A 27,618-nucleotide genomic window follows, 5' to 3' on the forward strand; every position below is an offset into this window, starting at 1 on the left:
AGAGACAGCATCTACACTGCATTTCTTTCTTCCCTTCCAGTCTGAGCACAGTCACCCTACAGTGGGGCCAGATGGTGTTCCAGGCCTGCATGCTGATGCTTAGGGCCAGAGTCATAGCAACAGATGAGTTTTATCTTTGTGCAGTTGACACTACATTCCAAACATGCAGAGCTGTCCAGACACACCCACACTGACACCCATCTCCATCCTCCATCCAGGCAAGCAGGAGGCATCATTACAATTGAAGGACATACTACAGACAGGCAAAGATGAGGGCATGGAGTAGGACCAGTGAGGGATGTAGCCTGAAATGGTAGAGAGGCATTCCAAAGAGGCATGAGGACCAGACAGAGGGGCCTGGAGGGGCCACTTTTGGACCTGGGGTTCCTCATCCTTGCTCTAGGGAGACCAGACCCAGCAGCTGGTTTCCTTGGTTAGGAAAACAAGGGGTTACGTAAGTGGCTGTGTTTTGCGTGCTCCGTCTTAGTGGTTGTGCTGCACCCATTGAATGGCATGCAACTTTCACTTGCCACAGGAAATAGTTGAATGCCAAATTACAATAGGGACATACGGCTTGGAAAGGGCTTCTGAAACTATTTGGAATTTATATGGAACTGTCATATTTGCTGGATGGTTTTTTTTTGCGGCCCAGTGGTAGGGAGGAGAGATGTTTATATTATACTTGAATTTCTGCATTGTCTTCATTGACCCACTTGTGGACTTTAATTTCAGCCGATTCAACTGGAACACATTCCCTTTATACTACCTACAAAGATTACGAAATAATGTTTCATGTGTCAACTATGCTTCCATATATGCCCAGTAACAGGCAACAGGTATGTGTCAAGTCAGCTTTAGGGAATCATGCATGATTTCTTGTCTGAAAAGTTGTTTGTAGAATGTATTTTTTTTGTTGAAATGTTTGTTACGAATACTCAGTAAAAATTATTGTTGTTATTATTTTAACTTGAGGATTGCATATTGCTTATGCAATAGGTTTCTTTCCTTATGCTTAGGTTTCTTACTTCTGCTTTGACCCAAAAGTTTATGCTGTTAACAATTTTTTTTCTATCTGGTCTTTCCATTTTTAAAAAAGAGAGAATAAATTATTTCACTGAATTGCCAGTATTCAGGGATACAGATACTTCTGGAAACTTAAATACTTCCTCTCCTACCAAAACAAACTGAATCCAGCCTAATTTTTAATAATATGCATTTAAAAGATGCAGGTATATGTAATTTGATTTTTCATGGTGTAAGTTTTGGTATTCTAATAACTTAACATACTGCTTGTCTGTTATGCGCATAGATAATAGAGTATTATATAGCAAATACAGTTAATGTTTGAACATGTACCATTCTGTTCTAGTTTAGAATATCTTGCAGCATTAAGGATGGCTAAAAATGACTTTGCATTAGAGGTTTTGTAGAATCCTAATGGTTGCAGTCTTGAATGATTTGAAGTTAATGGACTTTTGCCATTGGCTTGAATTGAATTATGATTTTCTTTTTTTGTTTTTGTAAGGTTAACCCTGTCTTTGCCTGTACTAATTGATATAAATAATACCTTTGGCATAAGTTTGCTTTATAAATGGGATTTAAAAGAAATAGATACTTTAAAATGTATAATATATTCCCACTTCTACGAATTTAATGTGTGAATAAAAGAGCCATTCACAAATGAGATTACTGCTCAGAGTGTAACATTCTGCAAACCAGTGTGTGTAGAGATAAAAGAAGCAACAACAGTTCCTTGTATATCTGCACAAAGAATAAGGATTTCTGCAAACATATTTTCAGACTTATTGACAGATGTATAAAAGTTATTTCCTTATCTGTGGTGAATTTGTTTTGGGAGAGTAGCTAAAATTGTAGTAGTTAGGTTGTATGATATTATATTTATGCCTAAAGTGAGCAAGTTGAGAATGTGGCAGAACTTGCAATTCTGGAGTTCTAAAAGAATAGCTTCGTAGATGTATAAAAATTAAAATAGTTTTATAATAATTGGCAAATCACTTTCCTAGAAGTGGGTAGGTGTAACCAGCTGTCTTGTTTACCAAATTCACCAAACTATCAGAACTTTATAGCTTGTTTTGTACTGTTTTAACTCAGGTGTACTTTCTATTGTTTTCAATGGGAACTATTCCCAAGGCAAGTGCCCAGAGGATAGAACGAAGCCTTAGTTGGATAAAGAGAAAGTTTTAATAGAACTACACAGTTCTATCTAATGAGAAAATATTGTAGCAACACCTTTTAAAATGGAGCTAGAAATTATACGTGAAAGGCATATAGGAAGCGGCTTTAGAATACATCTACCTCAGTACTGTCTACACTAACCAGCAACAGAAACTAGGGTTTCTGATAGGGGGCATTTCCAGCCCTACAGCTAGAAATGCCAGGAACGGAACTTGGGACCTTCTGCATACAAAGCAAATGCTCTACCAGTGAGCTGTGTCCCTTCCACTATACATCTTCCATATTTGGTCTACCTATGGTTTTTGGGACCATTTTGACCATTTATGATGATACAGAAAAAGTTCCATCTATCATATGAAGTTAATTAAATTTCCATGTAATTTAGAAACACTTAAAATTAATTTGTGATCCAGTGCACATGCCCAAGGTGATTAAAGTGATAGGTTAACATATCAAAGTTGTGAACAAGGAGCTTACTGCATCTATTTGCAAATATTTTATTCCCTCCAATATGACACAAAAGACAGTATACACTGGAATAACAAAATGTTTGAGAAACTGTAATCTATCTGTGGATGGGTTTAAATTGCAAAGTTTAACTATTGTAGAAAATACTTCTACAAAAGATATACTCAATGTTGATTTCAAATATTTTTGTTCCTAATTGCAGGCAATGACAATACATTAAACCCTTACTTGATGTTGAATGTTAGTCTTTGTCTTGGTTTTACCTTAACTGTGAGCATAGGAAATAACATTTTACCTTGATCCACTTCTTCCAGAATTGTATGGCGTTTGTCACCCTCACTATTGTGTTTGCTTGAGCCACTCATTTCACTCTTCAGTTTTCTTACCTTTGCTTATATCTTTACCTAAATATTCCCTAATGTGTCTTCCTCTGTAGACAAACTAAAGCCTGTTCTTGGTTTATCCTCAAAATTTTCCAACCTAATTCCATTATTTCCCCAGTAACAATCATACCCTTCCACAATGTTTTAGTAAACACTCATCAGTCTTTGTACCTTGGACAGTCTTGGTATATTTAGCAGTAATATCATAGTATGTTCTATGGATTTCTTTGGATAAAATAATGTGGAAGTTTTCCATATTTAGGTAATATTGGCCTCATTTGCACGTATCACTAAGCCGAACTATGGCTTAATTTGAACAAAACATTATGCTGGTGCATATAGGGGAAATTGTGGCTGCTTAGCTCCTTTCCTGCTGTTTCACTACCAAGAGGTAAACCATGGTTTGACTTAGCAAACTTGGGCTTACGGTTTGCCCCCCCAATCAAACCAAGAACAGTAAGCTGAGAACAAACTTTGTGTAGCCAAAGTTTGTTCTCAGCTTACTGTTCTTGGTGTGGTTTGTTTGGAGTGAGATGAACCATGAGCTCTAGTTCATAAGGCTAAGCTTAGCTTAGCTAACCAATGGCTTAGCTATTGGTAGTGTTGCTGCAGGAGCAAAGCACACTTCTTTGTTCACACTAAACCATAGTTTGATTTAGCGTTATGCACAAACCAGGCAACTGAGATCTGAAGGCCCCCCACATTATTTTTTATGATACTGGATGCCAGTGGTATTTGCACAGCATGAACACTTTTCAATAAAATGTGATAAGCACACTCTAGTAATCAACATTTAGCCAGCCTTAATGTGTAGAAGAAATAGCTAATGAATGTTTATTTTCTATTTCTGTTGGTACCTCCTTGCTAAACTATATAATGTAGAATGTACCTGTGGAAGTATTCTTGACAAGCTAGGAACAATTCACATAAAATAACAAACCTTTCCCTCTGAGACACACAGGAAGCTAAGAATCAGCATCACAGATAAAGTTGCTGCTGTCCTCAAGGAACAGTCTTACCAGCCCTGTGGTATAGAAATTTTACTTTGTGTACAGGGCTTATCTCGTTTCATCCACTTATCTGAGTCATGTGGGAACTTCCCATCTTAGATTTGAATGGGATCTAGAGGTCTAGCCTCCCACTGAAATTATGGTGTGAATAGGTTTATATATCCATTATACCTCGTATGGTCACTGGCCAAGGTATGTAGCCAGCTACTGTGAGCACTATCTCCAATGAGCATTTCATAAAATCCAATTACCTGTGAGCCAGAAATAGGCCACACCAGAACTGTCTGTTGCTTTTTCTAGGAAATAACTACGCCCTGCTTGGTCACTGATCAGGACATCCCTCTAGTTTTAGAGCGAGCAGGAGATCCAAACACACAGGTAATTTTTCACTTTGGCTGCAATATAGGGTGGGGAGTCTTCACTCTGTGTTCTGATCAGAACAGAGGGGGCTACCCACTCTGGTGTGGCCAGTACCACCTCCTTGTATTGGCTTTCCTTACACATCACAGTTAAAGGCTTCTCCTGTTGAACTTTTACCCTTGTAGACACCCTTTCCAGATCATTTCCTTGCAATATTTCCTCACACTTCTGCCATTTGCTTTTGTTATCTTTGGTCAGATCTGATTAATCCAAATCTGTTGTCAAGTTATCTCCTTGTCTGATATAATAATAATAATAATAATAAAATGAAAACGAGTTACTGTCTTGGTATGTAAGATTAAATGCTTCTTCAGTGTTTGGAATTTTCCTAGTTTTAATCAGGTCTGATTGAAATATGTGATCTCTGTATATGTAAATATTAACATATTATAATTCAAACTTATTATGAAACCACTTATTTTATTACTAAATTAAAATAAGCTTGAAGGTTTCTTGTGATGTCTTTTCATCCCCCCCCCCATTAAATTGAATGAAGAAAGATGCTTTATGTAATATGACAGGATAGCTTTGTTGCTTTAGCTTGAGCAAGCAATTAAGGCTTACAGAAATAGATTGCTGTGGCTTTAGCTGTCCGATAATGGTCAATTTAGCTTGGGAAGCTTAGAGATGAATAAAAGTATGCTAAAGGGACAGATTAGGTGGTGCATCCCATTTCAGATTATCTGGAAAACTTAAAATCACATTTGATTAGCACGTTAGGAAAAACAGAGCCAGTAAAGTAAATTGAAGGTCTATAATTAAGGTCAGATCAGAACTAATACATTATTTTTAAAAGGTGGTAGATATTTCTTTTCTAACATTCTCGTAACTTGATACTATTTCATATTAAAATTAAGTTCATTAATGCTGAAATTTTACTGGATTCATATTTAGATTTATCACACCAATTAAGGTTGTGATTACATTTCTTTAAAAAAAAAATACTATTATCAGTGGACCTTACTTACAAGTTAATATTGTGTTAGAACTAAGGTGAAAACTGTTATTAGGGTCTTATTGTCAATATTGTGTTACTTCCTGAAAATAATCCCACTTGACCTATGTACTATATTTAAAATTCCAATTGAATTGTATCATTGTTAAGAGTGTGTTGGAAGGGCAGTTGAACAAATAAGGAGAGAAAGGGGGAAAGAACTTAGAGATATGAAAACAAGCTCTGTATAATAGTTACATACCATTTTTTTCAGTTTTCAGAACAGTGTCTCTCTTTTTTTCATACCTTTTTCTCCATTCAATTTGCATTCCATTTATACAATCCTACCGAGATCAATGTATTACATATCAATATCATCTATATAACTCTCCTTGCTTGTTCCTTGCATTTCAATTCCCCATTTATAATTATATGGTTCTATTACTTTTTTTTATGATGTTGTACAGACCTTTATGGTACTGATTATAATGGTTGTCTGCTATGTTAACTGAAATATTAGTTGTACCTCAGAAATCTCACCCTATTTGCTAACATTTTAAAGAATGAATGAGTTCCAATTTGTTTTATATGGTTAGGTTAATCCAATTATGTTAATGAATATGCTTATGCATGTTGGTGACAAGACTCAAATTCCTTTCAGGAACTATTGATGCCCTTTAAAATAGTTTAGAAAGGTTTATATTGCAAATGTCTGTTATTTATTATTCAACCCAATTAGCACTTAATATCTAAGCCAAGTCATGACTTGAGGCAAATATGCCGGATCCCAAAAAGGAAATTGTCCATTTTGCTCCTGTCTAGTTTGTTTTGCTGCTGCACTGTGCCGAGCTTAGTTATTTTTTGGCTTAGCATGTCATCCAAACTCGGGAACATTTGCAGCCCATAAGTGGGCCTTCTAGAGATCCTCTGGAAAAAATCTGTCCTCCACTCAACTAGCTTTTACATGCCTTTCCTCACACATACTGGAGTAAGCAAAATGTTCATTCTGTTTGTGCACTTTCCTGCAGGCATAGCCAATGTGGTGCAACTTCTTTCAGTCTTAGCCAGCATGGCTAATGATCAAGGCTGATGGGAGTTGTAATCCAAATCATCTGGAGGTCACCATGTTGGCTACCCCTGGAATATTTACTTCTTACTTCTGTTTCCTGATTTTTACTCTGTTACTGTTAACAGATGAATCTGAAATCAAAGGTATTATTGTCACTTTCTGCAACTTTAGAATAATTTGAATATATGGGAAACTATATCTGATCAGTACATGAACTTCTATTTTGGTGATGTGTTAGCAGTGATAAAACTCACTTCCATAGAGCCTTTGGGGGGAATTCAGCATTGCCCCAAGGAGATCATTCCATCGGCACAGTTACTTTTGCTTGCCAGGCAAAATGAACTCCTCCCTCTGCACCCTGTTCTGGGGGCTCTCCTGACCCTCCCAATCAGATATGGGGAGGGCATTGGTGTGAAGGTGAGGGGGGCAAGTCCTGTTGATCTCTTAGGACTTGTTGCATTGGCTTCTGCTAGTGCAACAGATTAGTTCAATCCAGTCCAATTACTTTAGTCCACCTGTAGATCCAAATATTTATGCCCCACTAAAAACACACAGAAATTAGTGTCTGTAGCTGTAAAATGGATTGCAGCTACTGGCTTATAATGGTATGGCAAAACTTTCATTGATTTTAATAGAGTTGGGTTGTACCCTATACCATAACTTAGTGTGCACCAGATGCATACCCACAGTTGTGATTTTTATTCACATATGTCTGTCATCTACATCATTTCAAAAGCCAGTAATAGGTAATGTTTTCTAAATAAAATTCAATTAAAACAGCTCAGAATACAGCAGAGGTCATATCTCCAATTTTCTACCAGCTTAATCCTGGACATCCCAAATTAATACAGTAAACAAAAAGCTATTGCAGCATTCCCAAAAGCTCTGAGATCGAAACTTTCTGGTAGATGGACGTAACAGAGACTTTGTGTTGCTTCAGTATTTCCTTTCACTGACAGCTCTGCTTTTAAGCTAACCAAGAGAAGCTGAAATAGCTTCTGGTTTACTATTGTGGACTACTGAAGTAAAAATTCACCAGAAAACTGCATGTGAACATCGGTATGTGTTTGTGGAGCTCCTGGATTGTAACATTTCCAACACCTTTTCGGCTTTCCAAATAATTATAGAAAATGTTGATGTTTTAATTACATACTTGTTACATGGTTACAAGTTATTTAAATTGATATTAGGTTATGTTACTTAAGATATGTTACTCCAAAATATCATCTTTAGCTGTAATATGAATGTATGCATGTACATGTTTGGGGCAATATCCAAAGGACCCCTTTCTTTCACAGACTCTGCTGCAGACACACTACCCAAAAAGCTGTTTTCCAAAAGTCTGGGAGGTTACTGTAATAGTGTGGAAAGTTGCAGCTGGAAATAAAAGGCAAAAGCTGTGTTGAACCACTTCAACATACATTTAGGAATCCTGGGATCTTGGCCTGCCTTTGTCCACTTCTGCATTTCCAAATTTAATTGAAATAAAATTGTCCTGTGAAGATATTTGGTGACTGTTGTGCTTTTTATAGTGGGGAAAGATTGGTTTAAAATGTTGAGAATTTCTAGTCGATATAGAAACCACTACAATGAGGAAAAACATCTTAAGGAAACAAGAAATGTTTATTTCATATATGGAAAGTTATTTTACATCTTGGAAATGATTAAAGGGCTATTTAGTGTGGGTCTGTGCTTCATATACTTGAACAAGACTGGTTTAAGATTTTACCTATTCTCAACCCACCACTTTCCCCTTTTTAAAGAGCTGTGTATTTCAAACGGTATAGACAAGACCTGTAAAACATACCGTACTTGGGTTGCGTGCTGTCTGTGCCAAGACAAGAACATTGTGACTAATCAAAGTGTAGGGTTTTTTAAAATACATAATTGCCATTTTTAATAGTTATCTTTTTTTCTAGTGGATGTGAAGGAAATTGTAGTCACCATTTTGATGTTTTTTTGTGTTTTTTTGTTTTGCATCTAGCTTTTAAGGAAAAGGCACATAGGAAATGACATTGTTACCATTGTCTTCCAAGAGCCTGGGGCGCTTCCTTTTACTCCAAAAAATATCCGTTCTCATTTTCAACATGTGTTTGTCATTGTTAAAGTCCACAACCCTTGCACTGAAAATGTGTGCTATAGGTGAGTACAGGTTTGTCAATTGCCTTAGTTTCTTATGCTTTCATTGGAAATTGCTGGGGCCATTGTTTATTTGCTTTATCAGGCATTTCTGAATTTTCCATGTATCTGTGCTCCCAGCTCACCCAGCCAACCATAATGGCACCAACCTCCCCCTTCCACTCAATGAATGAGCTTAGTGGGAGACCCACTAAGGGGGCTGGCAGCAAGCCCCCAAATGGGGTGCCTCAGGGAGGGGCTAAACCACACTGGGATCCACTGGGATCACTGTCATCGGATGATGGAATTTCTTCCAGTTGTCTTGTACCTCCTCATCTTTGGCCACAGTGAGCAACCAGAGTGCAGATGGGTGGTGGATGTACTGCTCCAAAAAGTCCAAATGATGGCTCGAGAGGGTTTGGATTATACCCTAAAACCAAAAATGACAGTACTTTAAAGAAATATTAGTAAGGTTCAGGAAACTTGCTAGCTTCAATAAAAATAAGTTGTATGGTACCTATAGAACGTAGTCTCTGTATTTAAATCTCTGAATTATTCAAGGACAAGAAGCAATCTTATGAAAGCTGAGCCCTTTTGTTAATGCAAATTTCTATATGCATGGGGACTCTAGACTGGAGAAGTGGGGTAACTGTCTCAGTTCTAAGGTAGCCCATCATGGATCATGGCATGCTTATATGTTCATACCATGAATCAATACTGTATAGGAGTGCATTCTAGGCATATGGCATAAAAAATTGTGCATTTGTTTATACACTAGTACGCTGATCTATATATTTAGTGTTTAGTGCATGCATCTGTAACACACCATTTTATGATGGTTTGGTACAACAACATTTGTGTTCTGTGAATATTACATTTTTTGATGCAGCACATTTTCAATTTGATAAAAAATATATTCAGTTAGGAAGAGTTCTGTAGAGGGTTGGACTGCATGATCCTAGTGGTTCCATCCAACTCTACAATTCTATGATTTTATTTTTCTCATTTTGCTGCAAATGTAATTCCTAACAATTTCTGCTTTTGAAGAGTTTTGAGGTAGTTTATTATATAAATTTTTCTTGTCCTTGGTAGGTGCATGAATATCTTATGTATAAACCAATAATGTTTTAGTTAAAATAACTTTCGAAACGTTGATCCTATAATATGTTTTCTTCATTTTCTAGTGTTGGAGTTTCAAGGTCAAAAGATGTACCACCTTTTGGGCCCCCAATACCTAAAGGAGTGACTTTCCCTAAATCAGCAGTTTTCCGGGACTTCCTTTTGGCCAAAGTTATTAATGCAGAAAATGCAGCACACAAGTCAGAAAAATTTCGAGCCATGGCCACTAGAACACGGCAAGAGTACTTGAAAGATCTTGCAGAAAACTTTGTTACTACCGCTACAGTAGACACGTCAGTCAAGTTTAGTTTTATTACACTGGGAGCAAAGAAAAAAGAGAGAGTGAAACCAAGGAAGGATGCCCACTTATTCAGCATTGGAGCAGTGATATGGAATGTGATAGCACGAGACTTTGGTCAGTCCCTTGACATTGAATGTCTTCTTGGTATCTCAAATGAGTTCATCGTGTTGATTGAAAAGGAATCAAAGAATGTTGTTTTCAACTGCTCCTGCAGAGATGTTATTGGATGGACATCTGGATTAATGAGTGTTAAAGTTTTTTATGAAAGAGGAGAATGTGTTCTTCTCTCAGCACTTGATAACTGTGCTGATGACATCAGAGAAATGGTTCAAAGACTGGAAGTAAGTATGGTTTCTTTTAAGTGTTTGGCAATTTCAAATGCTATTGTCAGTAATTTTTCAAGATAATGGAGATGGATAAATATGATACCTGACTATAGAATTTTAAAAATGAAAAATTTACTGGACCATTTCAAGGGTATTTCTGTATTCCAGGTTTTAACTGGAAATGTGGCAGCTGTAGTCTGAAACAGAATTCTCCCTTTTTATTACAGTTAGGGTTGCCATATTTCAAGAAGTAAAAAATCCAGACAATTCTACTAAGCATAATAAAGAATTTTAACTTAATTCAGATTCTCTTTAAGTGTGTTTTAAGTGTTGAGATAATTTAGATAGTTAAGATAATTTTAAGTGTTCACTTAATTCAGATTCTCTTTAAGTGTGTTTTAAGTGTTCGGATATATAACCTGACCCAATCAAATGAGTCAGGTTGCAATAATTTAGCATTGTTCTAATGAAAAAATGTGATCTGTACCTGTAAAGACTTCAGTAAATTACTATTTTGCTTCCTTGTTTAATATAAGGCAGCTGCTAAGTCTTCTACAAACAAAACAATCCCTGAATTGTTATAATAATCAGTAAGAGAAATGTACTGTCTTAGAAACTGGACACAGCACAGATGGTTGCTCCAGGGGCATCAAATGTTAGAGCTTGGAGAACAACATCTTTATTCAGAAATCTCTAGTCAGCCATGAATGACAAAAACACTATTAGCTACCCGAGGGGTATAATATATTAGTACATGTGACTTTGCATTGTTTGAAAGCAGTTCCTTACATAATTCAGAAGGCATGTGGCCAGTGAGGGAGATGTGAAGACTTGGTAAAAAAAAAATTGGAAAGTGGTGGAAAAGAAATGGGTGTATATGAAAAGTGGGTGTGGGTGTGCATGCAGGACTAGAAACAGATTACTGAACAATTGGTAGTTGGGAGGGGGAATCTCTTAGGAAATGCACCTTTCAAAATGTGTAATACTAATGTGTATAAAAGAATCCTACAGTTAATTTACCCTGCTGAAAAAATTTAGTCTTAAGATTCCAAAGCAGTAATAAGACTGATGACAGAACTGATACTGTGTCTGACAGGATTACTGAAGAAGTAATTATTTTCTATCTTGATGTTGGAAACTTAATAATAATAATAATAATAATAATAATTTTTTATTTATATCCCGCCCTCCCCAGCCGAAGCCGGGCTCAGGGCGGCTAACAACACTAAAATAGTGCAACATTATAAAAACATCAAAGAATTAATTAAAATAAAAATTGATGGCAACCATAAACTAAAGTATTGTAAAGATTGCCAAAGGAGGGAGTCAGGCTGCGCCCTGACCAAAGGCCTGGTGGAACAGCTCTGTCTTACAGGCCCTGCGGAAAGATGTCAAGTCCTGGAGGGCCCTTGTCTCTTGTGACAGAGCGTTCCACCAGGTTGGAGCCGCAGCCGAAAAAGCCCTGGCTCTAGTTGAGGCCAGCCTAACCTCTCTGAGGCCTGGGACCTTCAAGATGTTTTTATTTGAAGACCGTAAGTTCCTCTGTGGGGCATACCAGGAGAGGCGGTCCCGTAGATACGAGGGTCCTAGGCCGTATAGGGCTTTGAAGGTTAAAACCAGCACCTTAAACCTGATCCTGTACTCCACCGGGAGCCAGCGCAGCTGGTATCGCACCGGATGAATGTGATCCCGCAGCGAAGACCCCGTAAGGAGTCTCGCTGCGGCATTCTGCACCCGCTGGAGTTTCTGGGTCAGTCTCAGGGGCAGCCCCACGTAGAGCAAGTTACAATAATCCAGTCTGGAGGTGACCGTCGCGTGGATCACAGTGGCTAGAAGTTGCAGAGTACATCTTTGAGTGTTTGGTCCAGAAGCACATTATGAGATTATTCCAGTCATTTTGATTCTGAAACCTGGTGGATTTTGTACTGGCTGGCTTTTGACTCCTCTTTTTAGAATTTGTTTAAAATATTTATGCATGGCCCTTAATAAAAAAAAAAAAATTCCAGGGTGTCTCACAATAACACAACTACTATACACTGTAATATAGCAAACAATTTTTATTTTCATATTGTTTTTAGGTAACTTAGGTTAGGATTCACCTAACCAGCCCTGTCAGTGGAAGCCCTGTGCAAGGACTTTCACTTGTGCTATAAGGCTTCCCCCATCTCTCCCCCCCCATTCCTTCCAGAATTGGATTGGGAGAACCTCCAGAACAATGTGCAGGGGGAAGCGTATTGTTCCATTTGGCAAGCTGGAATGCTAGCACAGATAGAATAATTGGAAGACCTTAAGTCTGCAATCCTAAACACTTAGCTGGGAGTAAGTCCCAGTTAACAGTGTGGCTCTTATGTATTGGTTCCATCATGACACTGATTTATAATTGTTCTAATAAAACAAAGTTGTTATTACTTTTGGATTTCAGAAACATATCAAACAATAAAATTTTATCTTATAGGTTATAATAAATATTACACTTCATGTTCTTAATGGCAGGGGGATAAAATCACATTTTAAAAACCATTTCAATATTACCCTACCCACAGCTCACCATTTCTGGAATTTTTACATCACTATTCTTTTATACTGTGGTCTCACTAATTTCTTATTGCTTTAGATAGTAACTAGAGGATGTGAAACAACAGAAATGACCTTAAGGAGAAATGGCTTGGGACAGCTCGGATTCCATGTTAACTTTGAAGGGATTGTAGCAGATGTGGAGCCATTTGGTTTTGCCTGGAAAGCTGGCCTACGTCAAGGCAGTCGCCTTGTGGAGATCTGTAAAGTAGCTGTAGCAACCCTGACTCATGAACAAATGATTGACCTGCTGCGCACTTCTGTGACTGTAAAGGTGGTGATTATCCAGCCACATGAAGATGGATCACCTAGACGGTAAGAAGTCACAGTAGCTAGTAGGTTATTTGTGTCTTCACTGCTGACATTCTTTTGCCCTTTTCACAGATGGCTTTCTTGTTAAATGGGTAGTGCTCATTTGGTGCTAATGAGACTTGCAGCTAACACAGTCTGTGAGAGAAGTGCTATCTTGTAGTAGATGGAATGGATCTTATAAGTTATTTTAATAAAGGATGGATTGTATACTGGGGGGACTGGTTGCTTTTAGTTAAGTGAGCAGTGCTTTCTGAATAAAGTGAACTGTTTACTATAGAATGGGGAAAGCATCAATATGGGAATAAGGGGGGAAAGTGGTGGCAATTAATCAATGTTTTTGAAAAGACTGAAAAATTAATAAGGGATTTGAAATAGGGAAATAGAGTAGAAATTAATATGCTTTTGGAATGGAATGGAAATTAATGAAGAATAAGGGGGGAAAGGGTAGAAAGTAATAAGGAATATTGAGGAGAGGGGTGGGGATGCTCAGTATATTTAATGAGGCAAATGGTTAAGAAAGTTTGGCTTTGACTACACTCACATTGACATGCAGCCCCTGGAGGGATTGGCTATGGGTCGATGCAGTCCTCAGCACCAAATGCTTGCCTGCATGCTCTGTCCTCATAGGGAAGGTATTCCAAACCCAAATCAATTTGCTTGCACTTTTCTGCACCTTTTTCAGCTCTCCAAGATTCTTTTTGAGATTGGGCAGTCAATGTTTTCTTCCATTTCTCACTTTCAACTAACGTTAAAAGTATCCCAAACAGATGGAGCAAGCAGTGGCGTAGCGTGGGGGGTGCAAGGGGGGCAGGCCGCACCGGGCGCAACATCTGGGGGGGGGCGCTCGCTGCCTCCGGAGTCGCCGAAGAGCCTCGGACGCAGGCTGTAGCAGAGTCGCATGTCTCGCGGCGCCCGGCTGAAGGCGCCCGGCAGGCAGCGGCTCTCAGCGCTCGCCGTGGAGGACGCGCCAGGCAGCCCCTCCTCACAGCCCCGCCTCCGCCGCTGCTGCTGCAGCTGCTGGGCCGTTGCATTTTCCTCGCCTCTCTGCCCCCCTCCTCCTCCGGGCAAGCGGCGTTGTTTGGGCAGCAGCGCCAGCGGCAACTCGCAGGTTAGGGGTTGGGGGGCGCAAATTACGTGCCTTGCCCCGGGTTAGGGGGCGCAAATTACTTGCGTTGCCCCGGGTGCTGACAACTCACGCTACGCCGCTGGGAGCAAGGAAGAAATTGAGAAAGTAGAAGGGAAAACTTAGGTTAAAAGAGGCAGCCTTGTGTAAGATGTGCCTTTGTAGCTAGGCAGATGGATATTATGAGGACAGAATACATGTCCGTTATACCCACTTTAATGAATGATTTTTTTATCTCAACTAATTCAAGCGTTCAGTTAGCTTTCTTTAATAGGGAGAGTGCTTGCTGTGTATGACTGCCACATTAACATATTTAACTATAGCATTGTAGAATTGGTGATATATATGTTGCGTTTTATTTATGGATGTTCTCCAAAAATTAATTTCTTAGAGTGAAATGGGGGAAATTATCCCTTTATTGCTGCCACTCGTATTGCCACACATGTGCTGCCTTTGGAAGACATAGAAATATGTCTGTATATCATTGTTTTTTTCAAGTTGCATATAATTGGCAGTTGAAAGATTTTCTCAGCTTCATTTGGAGATTTTTGCCATCTGCTTCCAAGTATGAAATAACACTTTTTGGTACTTATTCTCCTGATTATCACTGGTGCCATTCCAAAACAGTTGGATCCATAGCTTAGGATAGGCTGCAGACTGCAAAAAGTCTAGAAAAGTCAGAGCCCTTCTACAGGCTCCTAAGTCGTCATCTACCCCAACAGAAGGAGAAGGGATTTTCTGCAGTATAAACTTCCTGTGATATGAGAAACTTCAACTGCCTCTTTAAAAGAATGTCTGCTCTTCCTGGATTATCTGACTCTTTGAAGCCTTCTTAGCAGACTGGACTGAGTATAGTTTTCCCCAGAGTCCACTGTTTTTTTACTACTTCCAACCATGTTGAATAAAAATGGATAAAAGTGTAATCTTACATTTTTTAAAAGTTCAGTCTATAATCTGTTTCTCTTCTAAAAATAATGTGGTTGAAACCATGAAGGTTATTGCAAAACATCAAAGGCTCAAGGTGCCGTAAGACTCTTTTTTGCAAGAACAGGCTAACTCAACTATTCATTTGGGAATTGGTTTAAAACTAAAACTGACCTTAATATAAACATATAATCTCTTAAATATGAACATAGAACCCTCTTGTGAAAGACTCCTTTCCTTTCCTTTGTAAAGACAGATCTGTGCTGCGAAATATTTGTTCATGGGGGGATATACAACATACTAGATCACATCTTAAACCCTGATTCAAGAGACCAGAGACAAGGAAGTCATCACAGGTTCTAAAATTCATATGATGTCATGACTTGCCTTATAACTGATCCCATATATATCATGTTGTCCTGTTTGATGCCCAACTATGTGAATTGTACAATGTTTATGACTCTACCACCCAAACAACAAGGAATTCACTTTACATCTCATGGCGAAAACACTGTTTTGCTCTTCAACTACCTTTCCATCAGAGACCAGAAAATATGACAGCAGGGGACTTAGAGACAATACTAGTGGACATCGCTTATGATGGAAATCCTAAGATGAAGACATGATCATGAAACTTACGAGGTTTTCCAAGTTATCTGCCCCTGGAAAAAGAGTACTCTCCACATCCAAAAATTTTCTCACATGATTTTCTTTCCGATACTTTTCTATAAAGGTTAAAACTCCAGTCCACAATCAGCAACTGGGACAAATTATAATAGATTATGTGTGTCTGGTTTCCCACCTTCTGTGCTTGACAAAATGTTAAAGACACCACTGCCCTAAGTTTTGTTACCCCATATCCAGATCAAGCTTCTGTCACTGCATTTCACAACCACAGGCATATGTCCAGTGAACAGGAGGGATAGCTAATTTGCTAGCTTAATCTATTCCCAGGCTTTATCCCTGTTCTATTGACATGTTCAGCATATTTTCCTTCCCAATGTGGACAGATGGGCTAGACCCTGTACTTCCCATGGCTAAAGATTTTCAGCCTCATGAGTCTACAGACCATTGAAATCAAACTCTGGGAAATCCATTGAAATCAAAGGTCCATGTTATATTATCTCAAAACTCAGGCTTGATCAGATCATTGATTTAAAAAAAATCCAGCCATACTTAACGTAGGTGATGCTGTCCTAGCATCAGCTTCAGTTTTTGTTGTGTTAGTGACCACTATAGGTAGAAAACTCCACTTATTCAAGCTTTGGGCTTTGTAGGGCTCAGCTGATAAATTTGCCCTTTTCCTGCTGAGAAGCCATTCAAATAACCTCTAGATGAGTTTTAAGTCTCCTTATATTTGCCCTTAAGTGCCAGGTATTGTGGTGCTGTTATTATTTATTTATTTATTTATTTATTTAAAAAAGATTGCCCATCCCTCTACTGGCAATCTAGATTGGGGCCTTAGAATGATGGGGCATGAAGGTTTTAACCCTTTGCAGTCAATTTGGTCCCTCAAGCTTGCAATTAGCACAGTGTGTTTTTTAAAGCTTGCTTTCCCCATGCAAGAAGCCAGCATGGAAAGCCTGGTCTGAATTGGTACCATAAGGAGGCTAAAGGGTTAAAGCCTCCTTACTCCATAATAGGGTCTTAATATGCTTGGCCACCTGGGCAGGGAGTATGTGTTTTAAAAAAATAGTTCTCTGCACTTAAACAACACAGATATGGAGCTAATGTATCCTCTAGTTGGGCCATCAGTGAACTTGTGGGTAATAAAATAACCCCTCAACCCCACTGAAGTCTTCCTTGTTTACTCTTAGATATCTTGGACACCAGGGATACTAGCGGCATGTTCAACAGGCAGGTTTTCCTTGGAATGGAAAAGCTGCTTTGCATTCAGTTTTATCTCTTGACAACTTAAATTTTACATAATCTAGTGAAAGAGTACTGATGATGGGTCATATTTCATAATATGATATAATTGATATAATATAATCATATCATTTTATGACATGCACATGCTATATTTCTTTTTTTAAAAATGATGGGCTGTATCTCTACAGGACTCAAAGATTATTATGTCTATGTATACTGCAGGGGTTGCTCAGAACTGTGTCGAATTCCCATGGTGGAGTACAAACTTGACAGTGAAGGCACCCCATGTGAGTATAAAACCCCTTTCAGGAGGAATACTACTTGGCATCGGGTGCCAGCTCCTGCAGGGCAGCCTCTTTCTCGTGCCTCTCCAATCCTAGGAACATCTGATAGATTGCAGTGCCAGCAGCTTCTCCAGCAGGCGCAAACAGCCATTCCTCGCAGTACTTCATTTGACAGAAAGCTGCCAGATGGTGCAAGGTAATATGTTCTCTCTGTTATTAATTCCTGTATTTTCTTAGTGCTTTATTAGTAAACCTTTCTGGTCTTTAGTATGAAGTGATTTTTTAAAAGCTGTTTTCTTTTTAAACCTCATTCATATACTACTGGACAAGGTTTTAACAGATTTGAGCTGCAGTGAGCTTAGTGTTCGCCTCCACTAATCCTTCTTGAAACAATGGTCAGTGCTAATGATACTTTAAAAGGCAGACGACATTAAAACTCACACCCTCCTCTCTATTTATAATGGAATATAAAGGCTAGGTACCAGGCAATTTTGGCCACTGTGGTAGTCGGCCAATAAAATAAGAACTTCTGAATAAGAGCAACAAGCATTTAAAAAAATGAAATTAGTTGCTTGCAGGTTAATACTTTCATCTCATTCCAAGAGAGTTTTATAATATTTGTAACGTCAATAGAACATGGCTATAAACGTCCAAGAGCAAATGGATATTTGTGGAATGATGTCTTTGTTTAAAAACTGAAATGACTTAAAAGTTAAATGAAAACCCAATTGACGTTTGTTCCAATTCAGTAGTAGGCAGCGGGTTTTTCCAGGGGAAAGGGGCTGGACAAAAAAAAAATCCCCTCTCAGGCCCGTACCTAGAAATCACAGGACAAATGGAAGTGCGGATGAGCCCAAAGACACTATTGCTTGCAAGGATCGATCTATATGTACTTTAAAAAGTGCTGAATTGTGGTCACTATGCGAAAATGTGCAGACTGTAGGAAAGATCCAGTATCACACGAGCAGACTTCACCATTCTCTTGCTCCCTCGTTGCAGGCCCCTCCAGAGCAGATTGTAGGGCTACTGAAGTGGGGATGAAGGGAGGCTGCATATCATTAGATGTCCCCACATCTAAAAATGGTTTAAATTTCACAAAAACTATTCCAATGTCTTCATATTGTTGTCTGTATTTCTAATTTCATTAGGAATTTGTCTCAAAAATTGATTGTTGTTGAAGCATCACAGATCTGTGTACATGGTTAATTACTTGAGTCACTATTTCAGAAGTTCACCGAGCAACCAATCATCCTCCAGTGACCCAGGACCAAGTGGGAGTAGTCAGTGGAGACACCAAGTGGGATATGATGGGTATTTGTTTCTTTACATCTGAATCCCTTTTTATGAACAGTAACTGTAGAAGCTAATTTACGTGTGGACTATCCAACCGGCTGTTGTAGAATGTTTCATAGGTGGCTTTGTAAAGATAAGAATTTAATTACCGTATTTACTTGATTCTAATGCTCACCTTTTTTGGCCAAATTACATTGTGAAAATTAAGGTGTGCATTAGATTTGATGGCACATTTACATTCACCAGCAAATACTTCTTTTGGTTTCAAGGTTCTGAAAACTGAGGAGTGCATTAGATTCGATGGCGCATTAGATTCAAGTACCGTATTTTTCACCCCATAGGACGCACCGGCCCATAGGACGCACCAAGTTTTTTTGGGGGGAAATAAAGGGGAAAAAATTATTTCCCCCCCAGGCGCTTGTGGGGCAGGCAGCGGGGAGAAGCGCTCTTCTCCCCGCCGCCCGCCTGGAGATCAGGTCCGGGGACAGCAGGGAGATGCGCTGCGTCTCCCTGCTGTCCCCGGAGTGGTGGGGCAGGCAGCGGGGAGAAGCGCCCTTCTCCCCGCCGTCAGCCTCCAAACCACTTCGGGAGACAGCGGGATGGCGGCGTTCCGCCTCCCTCTGTCCCCCGACCTTGTGGGGCTGGCGCTGGGGCTCTCCTGAAGCCTGGAGAGCGAGAGGGGTCAGTGCGCACCGACCCCTCTCGCTCTCCAGGCTTCAGTGAAAGCCTGCATTGGCCCCATAGGACGCACCCACATTTCCCCTTCATTTTTGGAGCGGAAAAAGTGCGTCCTATAGGGTGAAAAATATGGTAAATATGGCATGTGCTGCTGTAGTCAATCTGCCCCATCTCTGAAGGCTTGGAGGCAATCCATACATAGCTGAGTGGTGGTGGTATCTAGTGGTGTCTGTTTGCTAGTGGAAGTGCATCAACTAGCACAAGAAGAGGGAGCTGTTTTTCACCAGTCCCCTATAGCAATTGCAGCCCCCTGTGTCATATCTCATACTGTTCAAGAGGGTCTCCCAACCCTCAGGAGACACTTTTGGAGCAGCATTTGGCTGGGGGGGGGGAGCGGGCTAGGTTGGGTAGACCTGATTAGTGAAAAACTGGTACCCTGCTTTGCTCAAGTGAAAGCGGTTCAGCTTGTAACAAAACCACCCACTTAAAAAAGAAATCAACATAAGAGCTAATGTGTTGAGCAGGGGTATCAGCAGCTATATTTGGGCAACTTTGTGTATAAGTCTTAGATAAATAATAACTTAAGCAGAATATATTTAAATTGTTCTAACTACTGTGGAATGTCTTACTCTTCTTTGCTTACCAGTTGTCAATACTGAAAATATATAGTTATGCCATTTTACAGCAGGGATTTTATAAACTGGATGAGAAGCTTTCCTAGTGAGCAGGGGAAAGCAACAATTTCTTTCTTTGTTAATAGGTGCCAGTCCCCTTTACTTCATGATCACCAGGGTTCAGGTCCACTGGAGAGTGAAGGAGGCAGAGAACATGAAGAATCTTTGGAAGCGACCAGGCATCCCAATGGTAATTATTATTCTGTTTCAGTTTAATTACAGCTTTGCTGGTTTGTTTTCCACTTGTATAATGTTTTGCATTATAAACTATCTTAAACTATCACTGGCATATACTGATGGTAACAAATGCAAAACCTTTGGAAATCTTTCCTAGCCATTTTATGTAAAAGTTAAACAACATGGTTGAGAATATCAGCCCTATGACACAATTATATCCCAAAGATTATTCCCACTGGCACATTCTGAAATCTGGCCAAGAAGGACATTTTCTCCAAGTCTCATCCCAGCTCAGTGATCTAGAAGGATGCCATGGTTGATAGTATTGGAAGCTAGCGAGAGGTCAAGAACCAGCACTCTCCTTGCCCAGCTCCTGGTATAAATCCTCCACCAGGCCAATCAAGGCTATCTCTGTTCCAAAACCTGATTCCACCCATATGCATATTTGTGTGTAAACCTACAGAGGATTTTTCTTCATGTGAGAGTGTGATTGCTGAAAATACAGATTCACTCATGCTAAATCTCAAGATTTATAGTTATCAGGTACCTTTTTTGTCCTTATGTGAAACTTACAAGAATTAGTGCTGTGGTATGATTGGGAGCTTTTGCTGCAGCTAAATGTGCATATGGTTCCACAAGGTTGTTTTTTCTAATACAGTTCTGCTACTTCCTTTCTCTCTTTTTATATTCCCATTTCCCTGTTTCTGTCTTCCTCATATAATTGCAAACATCCTTGCACACACCATTTTCTATCATATTTTCACACAGTCTTGTGCACCTGCGCTTAGTACTCTCTTGAATAAAGACTAGAATCAGCTGCATATGTATCTCATCACATTTGTTGTTTGCAGAGAGTTTAAAGATTTTTTTTATCCACATACAAGCTAAATTACTTTTTCCTCAAAGCTACTGGGCTGACTCCTTTTAAAATGATACTGTTTATCTCCCTCTGTTTTTTGATCATCAGAACATTAAGAGGATGTGTGTATTGATTTTGCATTGTGCTTGCATTTCCATGTTTTGTAGAAATAACACAGCAAAAGGACATGTACAAACAGGCCCTTTTTATTCAGGACTCTCATTTAGTAAGCTGTATAGACATCAGTTTAATTATCTTTTAAGATGATGGGCAAGAGTAAACTCTCTGCTCTAGGAAATTTCAAAGAACATCACTGTTTCAACCTGATGCATATAGCATTAAGTTGTGAGCTTCTTTTCATTGTACAATATGTTTTGTGTGTTTAGAAATTAAAACACATAATTATTTATGGCAGAAACCAAGTGGCATGCACCATCAACCAAAGTCTTGAGTTCCTATAAAGACCGCGCTTTACAGAAAGAGAACAGTGGCAAGGATTCACCAAACAAATTTTCTCATGTAAGTCTTTTTTCTTAGGCTTTCCCAAATTAGGAATCTTTCCAAATATGTGGGCACAGTCTCTGTTGCAAAAGTTGGGAGAGCTGTGCAAATAGCTGGTTGCATTTGAGCCACCAACTTGATTGAAAGTGTATGTTTTGTCCCTGCTTTCCCATATAGAAATGGGAAGTACAAATTACAGATGGTAAACTATCCTGCAAGATGAATGAGCTATTGGGGTTAATATATTTATTTCTGTATCTTGCTATGTCCTACAGTTCTGTTTGGCATTGTTTTGTGTCCTATCATTTTAATGGAATAACTGAAAAACTGTAAAATTGAATGGAAAAGAGGCCATCCAGTTGTATCTGCCAGTGTTACAATCTCAGTTGTGGAATAAATTGCCAGAGTCTTGAATTTTTTTCTAAAGTGTGTGCACAACTAATAAACATCACTGATGCAGAAGTAGTTTCAAGTATTCTTTCTGGCAGTGACCTCAAACAATCTCATTATAAAGGGCATGTGCAGGTTTCTAGGGCACTGCATGGATTAAAGCTTCATGTAAGCATCACTCTGGTGTCTGATTAGAACGTAATTTACATTGACTTGCATAGTCCTGAATACATTTCCTATTGTATTCAAGTGACATTCATACATTGCCATTTCTTGTCATATTGTGAGGGATAAGCATCTGTTTTAATTACCAGCAATTGCACTTCTTTTATTTAGGGGAAATTTCACATTTAAAGAATGCATCTAATAAGAATATATTGTTATGCTTGTTCCTGTTAATTTGTGTGGTGGTGGTGATGACCTGATGTTAAGAAACAATTATTTCCAGCTGAATTAAATAATGTGAGAACTGAAGTGTGAGATTTGGAAAATAGAGCCTGTTTGTGCACAAATATCACTTTTGTGGTAAATTAAATGACAAGGGAACTATGCCAAGCCAAATTCTTCGCTTTCCTCTAGTTCATATGCATAAGCAGTCCCTCCCCCGTGTTGCAGCTAGCAAATGTTCATCGCCTTTTTGTCAGTAAAACAAAAGAGCAATCATCAAATCTACTATTTCAGCAGATTTGATTCCCACACTCTGTCCGGACAAAACCAGTGCTGGTCACAGCACATCTTCATGACTGAAGGATGATTGTAGGATTGAAACAGCACTGGTTAGCTAAGCCACCTGAGGGAGCAACATTGGCACAAGGTTATCCTGTGTCTTATCCTATGTTTCTGCATACATACACATTTAGGTGGATATGTGCTGGCTATTTTTTAATATGACACAGGCATTTTAAATCCCTTTCCCTTTCCTCACTTACACCCTTTTAAACATTGACTTTCCTCAATACAAGAGGAACTGATATTGTTGACTTTATCTGTATTTCTTGATTTTGAATCTTGCATATTTTGCTTGTTATGGCGAAGTGGGGAAGAGAAGGTGAGAACAGTTTGGGTTTCGCTGTCCTTTGCTTGCCCAGCATCAGGAGGGGCAAATGCAGAGGCTGATGCCGGTCTTTTTCTTAAAATAGTTCATCTTGTGTTCAATTACTTGCAAACATGTTGAGGTTCTCTTATAACAAAATGGACATTTGCTGATGTAATAAGACGTGTTAGGGATTTAATTTAAAACTATGTTATAACATTTATTCTGAACTGAACACAATTCACTCTGCACAGTGGAATCTTCTATACAATGGGCAAATTATTTCCCATCCTGTTTTTACTTTAGTTTGTTAAATTTGTTCTTTGCTTCCCGTAGCCAGAGTCCTGAAGCAGCTTACAAATGATAAAAAAATAATACAAGTGATAATGGCATATCCATTAAATCATGCAATAAGCAAAAAGTGTTAATTCAAAAAGTCACTCAAAAAAATCCACCACCACCAAGATGCATTTGAGCATGTGTTAATCAAAATACTAATTATTTTATCCATATTACAAGTTTATGCTGTTAGCATTATTCATTATATCTGCTTCATTTTTATTTGGCACTTCCAACAAGTAGTGAGGCAGCTGCTTGCTTCTTTGATTGATGAAACTGTGAATAAGAGAAAGTAAAACTGTATTGTAAAATGTTTCTTTTTAAGATTGGAGACAAAAACTGTTCCAGCCATTCCAGCAGTAATACCCTGTCAAGTAATACATCCAGCAACAGTGATGATAAGCACTTTGGCTCCGAAGACCTAATGGACACTGACTTGCTTGGATTAACATACATTAAAGGTGCTTCTACTGACAGTGGGATTGATACAGCTCCTTGTATGCCTGCTCCAATTTTGGCTCCTTTGCACCTGGCTGGAAGCCGGTCAGGGATACATAACCGGACTGATCAGTGGGCTGAATCATCTGAAACTCCTGGACCAGATGATGAGACTAAAATGTATGCTGTTCACAGCTATGCTTCTGCCATTTCTAGCAGTCATACAGGTGATGGTAGCATGGGAGACCTCAGTGAAATATCTTCACATTCCAGGTAAGCAATCCCCCAACCAAAGATTCCAGCTCCACAATTCTGTGATGGATAGTTCTGAGTTAAAGCGTAGATTTACCCCTTTTTTCTTTTCTTTTTTTGCTATTAACATTACATTTTACATGAGTGCTTTTATAAAACCTCATTTCAACAATGTTACATTTCAGAACAGAGGAGGAAAGACTAAAATGGCACTTTCCTTACGAAATGCCTTCATGTGCTTGACAGTAAAACTATAAAAGGAGAAGAATATGCAATATTGTGTAGAGCTGTATATTCCATGCAATTTCATAATAGCATGTGACCTGTTTTCTTTGCTGTATGCCAAGTCTTTGCTTGTTCAACAACATAATTTAGATAACATGATTTTATATGTGGACACTGTTGATAGTCTTCCCATGTGGCAGAAGATTGAACTAGATATCCCCCTACCACTAATGTTTCAATTATGAAAGCTGTAAATTACATTACACTTTTTAAATCTGCAAAACCCTTTGGATTATCCCAGCATATATAGCCTATTGCAATCTTGGGGGGGGGGGTGCACATGAACCCCTCTATGCATTGAAAGAGAGCTTGGGTGAGTGCATGGCTGTGTGGTCTAACTCCACCCACTGCCGCCACAGATGTACTTATGTAGACCTTCTGACATCATTTGAATGTGCTGGCATCAGGGGAGTGTGACAGTGTTGGACAAGGCTAGCCTGCATGAAAGTGACAGTAAGTTGGACCAAGCCCTGTAGCCCTACCACATGCTCTTTCAGTTCATGGAGTGCTCCATGACTTTTGCATAAAATGTTGACACTGAAAAGAATGTGACACTCAAATGTGTGTACATATTTTACCTTTGTTTTGTGAACAAGTGGGGCTGGTTTAGGATGGTAGTGATTTGCAGGGCAGTCCCTAGCAATACTGAGTAAAAGCATATGTCCTTTGAGTGGAACAGAACAAGACTTCCTAAAAAGTGTGTTGGGATTTCCACATTTAGAGTTTTTAAGGGTTTAAGAACTTAACCAGCGGAAATTGTTCCTATTTTTTACTTTTCTGAAATACAAAACATTTGCAAACAAACCAACTCGGCACTTGAAATCCTGTCACTTCAAGTTCTGTACTAAATGTCTTTGTACATCTGGTCTCTGTAGTTTCAGTTTCAACTTAACTAAGCTGTAGAAGATGGCAGTGAAGTAAGAACATAAAAACTTTCAGCTAAATAGAATAAAACCCACAGAAATATAGGAATTCCATGTGTGTGTTCATCTTTCTTGCTGAAATGTCAGTTTAAACTATGATGTTTGAAAGGCCTTTTACAGCAATGTTTGGGTATATTTTTGAATAGTTTATCTGATACTGGTGTGTTTTAAGCATTGAGTTAAATTGAAGAAAGGTGGGACATATGTAGTAATGCTTTATAATCTATAACAAAATGTACTTTAAAATTGATTGGGCACAGTCTAGCCAAAGAATAACACTGTCAAACACAGTGGTCATTATCTGAGGCCATTCTCTGGATTCCATGCCTCTTGAAATAAATCATATAGCTGATCCAGGAAGTAGGGCTTTTGGTTGTAGCAACCTATGTGTTATGTACTGAAGTTCTCACCCTGCAGCAGGGGGATACTGTAGATAGTTTTCACTCAGGTCCACATATGCAAATAAGGGATTGAAAGTGACGTTCAGTGATTGAATAGTTACAGAAAAGTGTTACAGTTGCGTTGTAGTGGAGCTCTATATAAGCAGGCTGACTGAACCCTTCAGTTCAGTTCTGTTCTGGCCTGTGAATAAACAAGAGCTGTTTGAAGAATCGTCGTGCCATCTGATATGTTCACCCACAACTTAACACTATGTTATATCCTCCCCATGGAAGGTCATCTGGTGCCATCCTTGATATCCTTTTGGTAGTAGGAGAATTATTTTTTATTTACCTAGGTATTCCAGCATGTACTGGTCTTAATAGTGGCTTCATCCATTTTGCTGGATTTTATTGTTGTTGTGTTTTTCTCTACACTTTTCTTGTTTTAAGTTATATTTCTAATCCATTTATTTTTAATGGATACTGCCTTGAGTATTGTACAGCATACATTTTCAAAATAAATTTCCTATCAGCTGTAATGGGGAAATTATGAATTTCTATAAATACATCCAGTGAAGCCAGGATGACTTTAAAGTATTTAATTTTAATTGGACAAAGAAAGCAAATAACATTAAATATGACTGACTTTTGTCCTTTTGAGAAGACTTTAGATTTAAAAAAATGTATGTGACATATTTTCCTGTCACATATTTCCTCATATACTTCACTGTGTATTTTGTTTTCTGTGTTTTCCTCTCTTCTAGTGGGTCACATCATTCAGGAAGTCCTTCCACACATGGCCCTAAAAGCAGTGGATCATTAGATACGTCCAAAGTGTACATAGTGTCACAAAATTGCAGTCAACAGATCTCCGGCTCCATAGCAAAATGCTACCCTCGACAAGGAGCTATAAGCAAATATGTCATTGGCTGGAAAAAGTCAGAAGGTAGCCCTACACCTGAGGAGTCTGAAGCTTCGGAATGCCAAGAGTAAGGGAGAGTTTGTTTTCTTGGGGAAGAAAAGTCTGTGTGGAGGAGGAGAGCCTAAATCATGAAAGGAAATGCAGGGTAGATGATGTATAATCCCAGACTAGGAAGAAGCAGGGAAAGGCCAGACAAAGTTAGCTGCTTTCTATCAATATGGCATGAAATCAAAATTCTAAATCACTATGTAGAAGGAAAGTGTACAGTTGAATATTTCAGTTTGTTTTATACATTTTTATGTGCTGTTGATTTCTTATCCAAAACAGCTTTGCAAAATTTCTGCTAATAACAAAACATGCTCTAATAATATAATTACATAAATGTATAAGGAATGTCATGCTTTATTACTAGTAACCTAATCTGTACTCAACATGAATGTGTGCTTTGTTATTTTTTTATTTAATAATAATCCAGGAACAAAAAGGAATTGGGTTGTGTGTTTTCTCCTCCATGTTGGAACCCAACTTTAAAAAAAAACAAAAAACTTTCTTGGAACTTTTAATGAATGATGTTACTGTGGTTTTAGTGTCAGTTTTGATCATCATTTTAGAGAGTTAACAACTTTGCAACATTCCCTCTAATTGTAAAGAACAAATTGTTTCTACAGAATGTATAGTGATGTTGAGGGCCTATCATCAAGTCAGCTTCAGGCCTCTATAAGGAATACAGTTTCTGAAAGTCAGCGAGTCTTATCAAAAGAAGAGTTTCTGAAGTTGATGATGCCAGACAACATCTCTGTGGAGGAAGGCAGAAGAAAGGTTAGCTGCTGTTTTTTCTTTGTCTCTGTGTAACCGTTAGAGGCAGTTATGGTGGTGGGAGCACTGCTTGATATATAGATAAGTTCTAAAAAGAGCTGTAAATGAGAGAGAGTATAGAGCTTGTAATACTAATACTAATAATAAGCATGAAGCCTGGTATGGTTATAGTCAGGAGGTTTGGTATATTTAACCTGAAAGCTCTTCACTTTAAGGCAGGGGTGG

General features: G+C 38.7%; 1 protein-coding gene across 7 annotated transcripts in view; it reads left to right on the forward strand.

Annotated features, from left to right (window-relative positions):
- The window catches only part of SIPA1L2 (signal induced proliferation associated 1 like 2), an 83,057-nt gene that overhangs the window by 37,286 nt on the left and 18,153 nt on the right, over positions 1-27,618 (forward strand). For 5 of the 7 annotated variants that reach the window (XM_082214967.1, XM_082214961.1, XM_082214962.1 and 2 more), the window contains exons 6-17: positions 733-836; positions 4,358-4,435; positions 8,465-8,622; positions 9,783-10,359; positions 12,959-13,233; positions 17,372-17,629; positions 18,661-18,744; positions 20,165-20,268; positions 21,530-21,633; positions 23,703-24,088; positions 26,420-26,644; positions 27,246-27,396. In XM_082214967.1, coding sequence (XP_082071093.1) covers positions 733-836; positions 4,358-4,435; positions 8,465-8,622; positions 9,783-10,359; positions 12,959-13,233; positions 17,372-17,629; positions 18,661-18,744; positions 20,165-20,268; positions 21,530-21,633; positions 23,703-24,088; positions 26,420-26,644; positions 27,246-27,396 — 2,504 coding nt within the window. The remainder of the gene's footprint in view (positions 1-732; positions 837-4,357; positions 4,436-8,464; positions 8,623-9,782; positions 10,360-12,958; positions 13,234-17,371; positions 17,630-18,660; positions 18,745-20,164; positions 20,269-21,529; positions 21,634-23,702; positions 24,089-26,419; positions 26,645-27,245; positions 27,397-27,618) is intronic. The other 2 variants (XM_082214965.1, XM_082214966.1) reach the window with 1 other exon arrangement.

Source organism: Podarcis vaucheri (assembly GCF_965113315.1).
Source record: "Podarcis vaucheri genome assembly, chromosome: 3".
NCBI lineage: Eukaryota > Metazoa > Chordata > Lepidosauria > Squamata > Lacertidae > Podarcis > Podarcis vaucheri.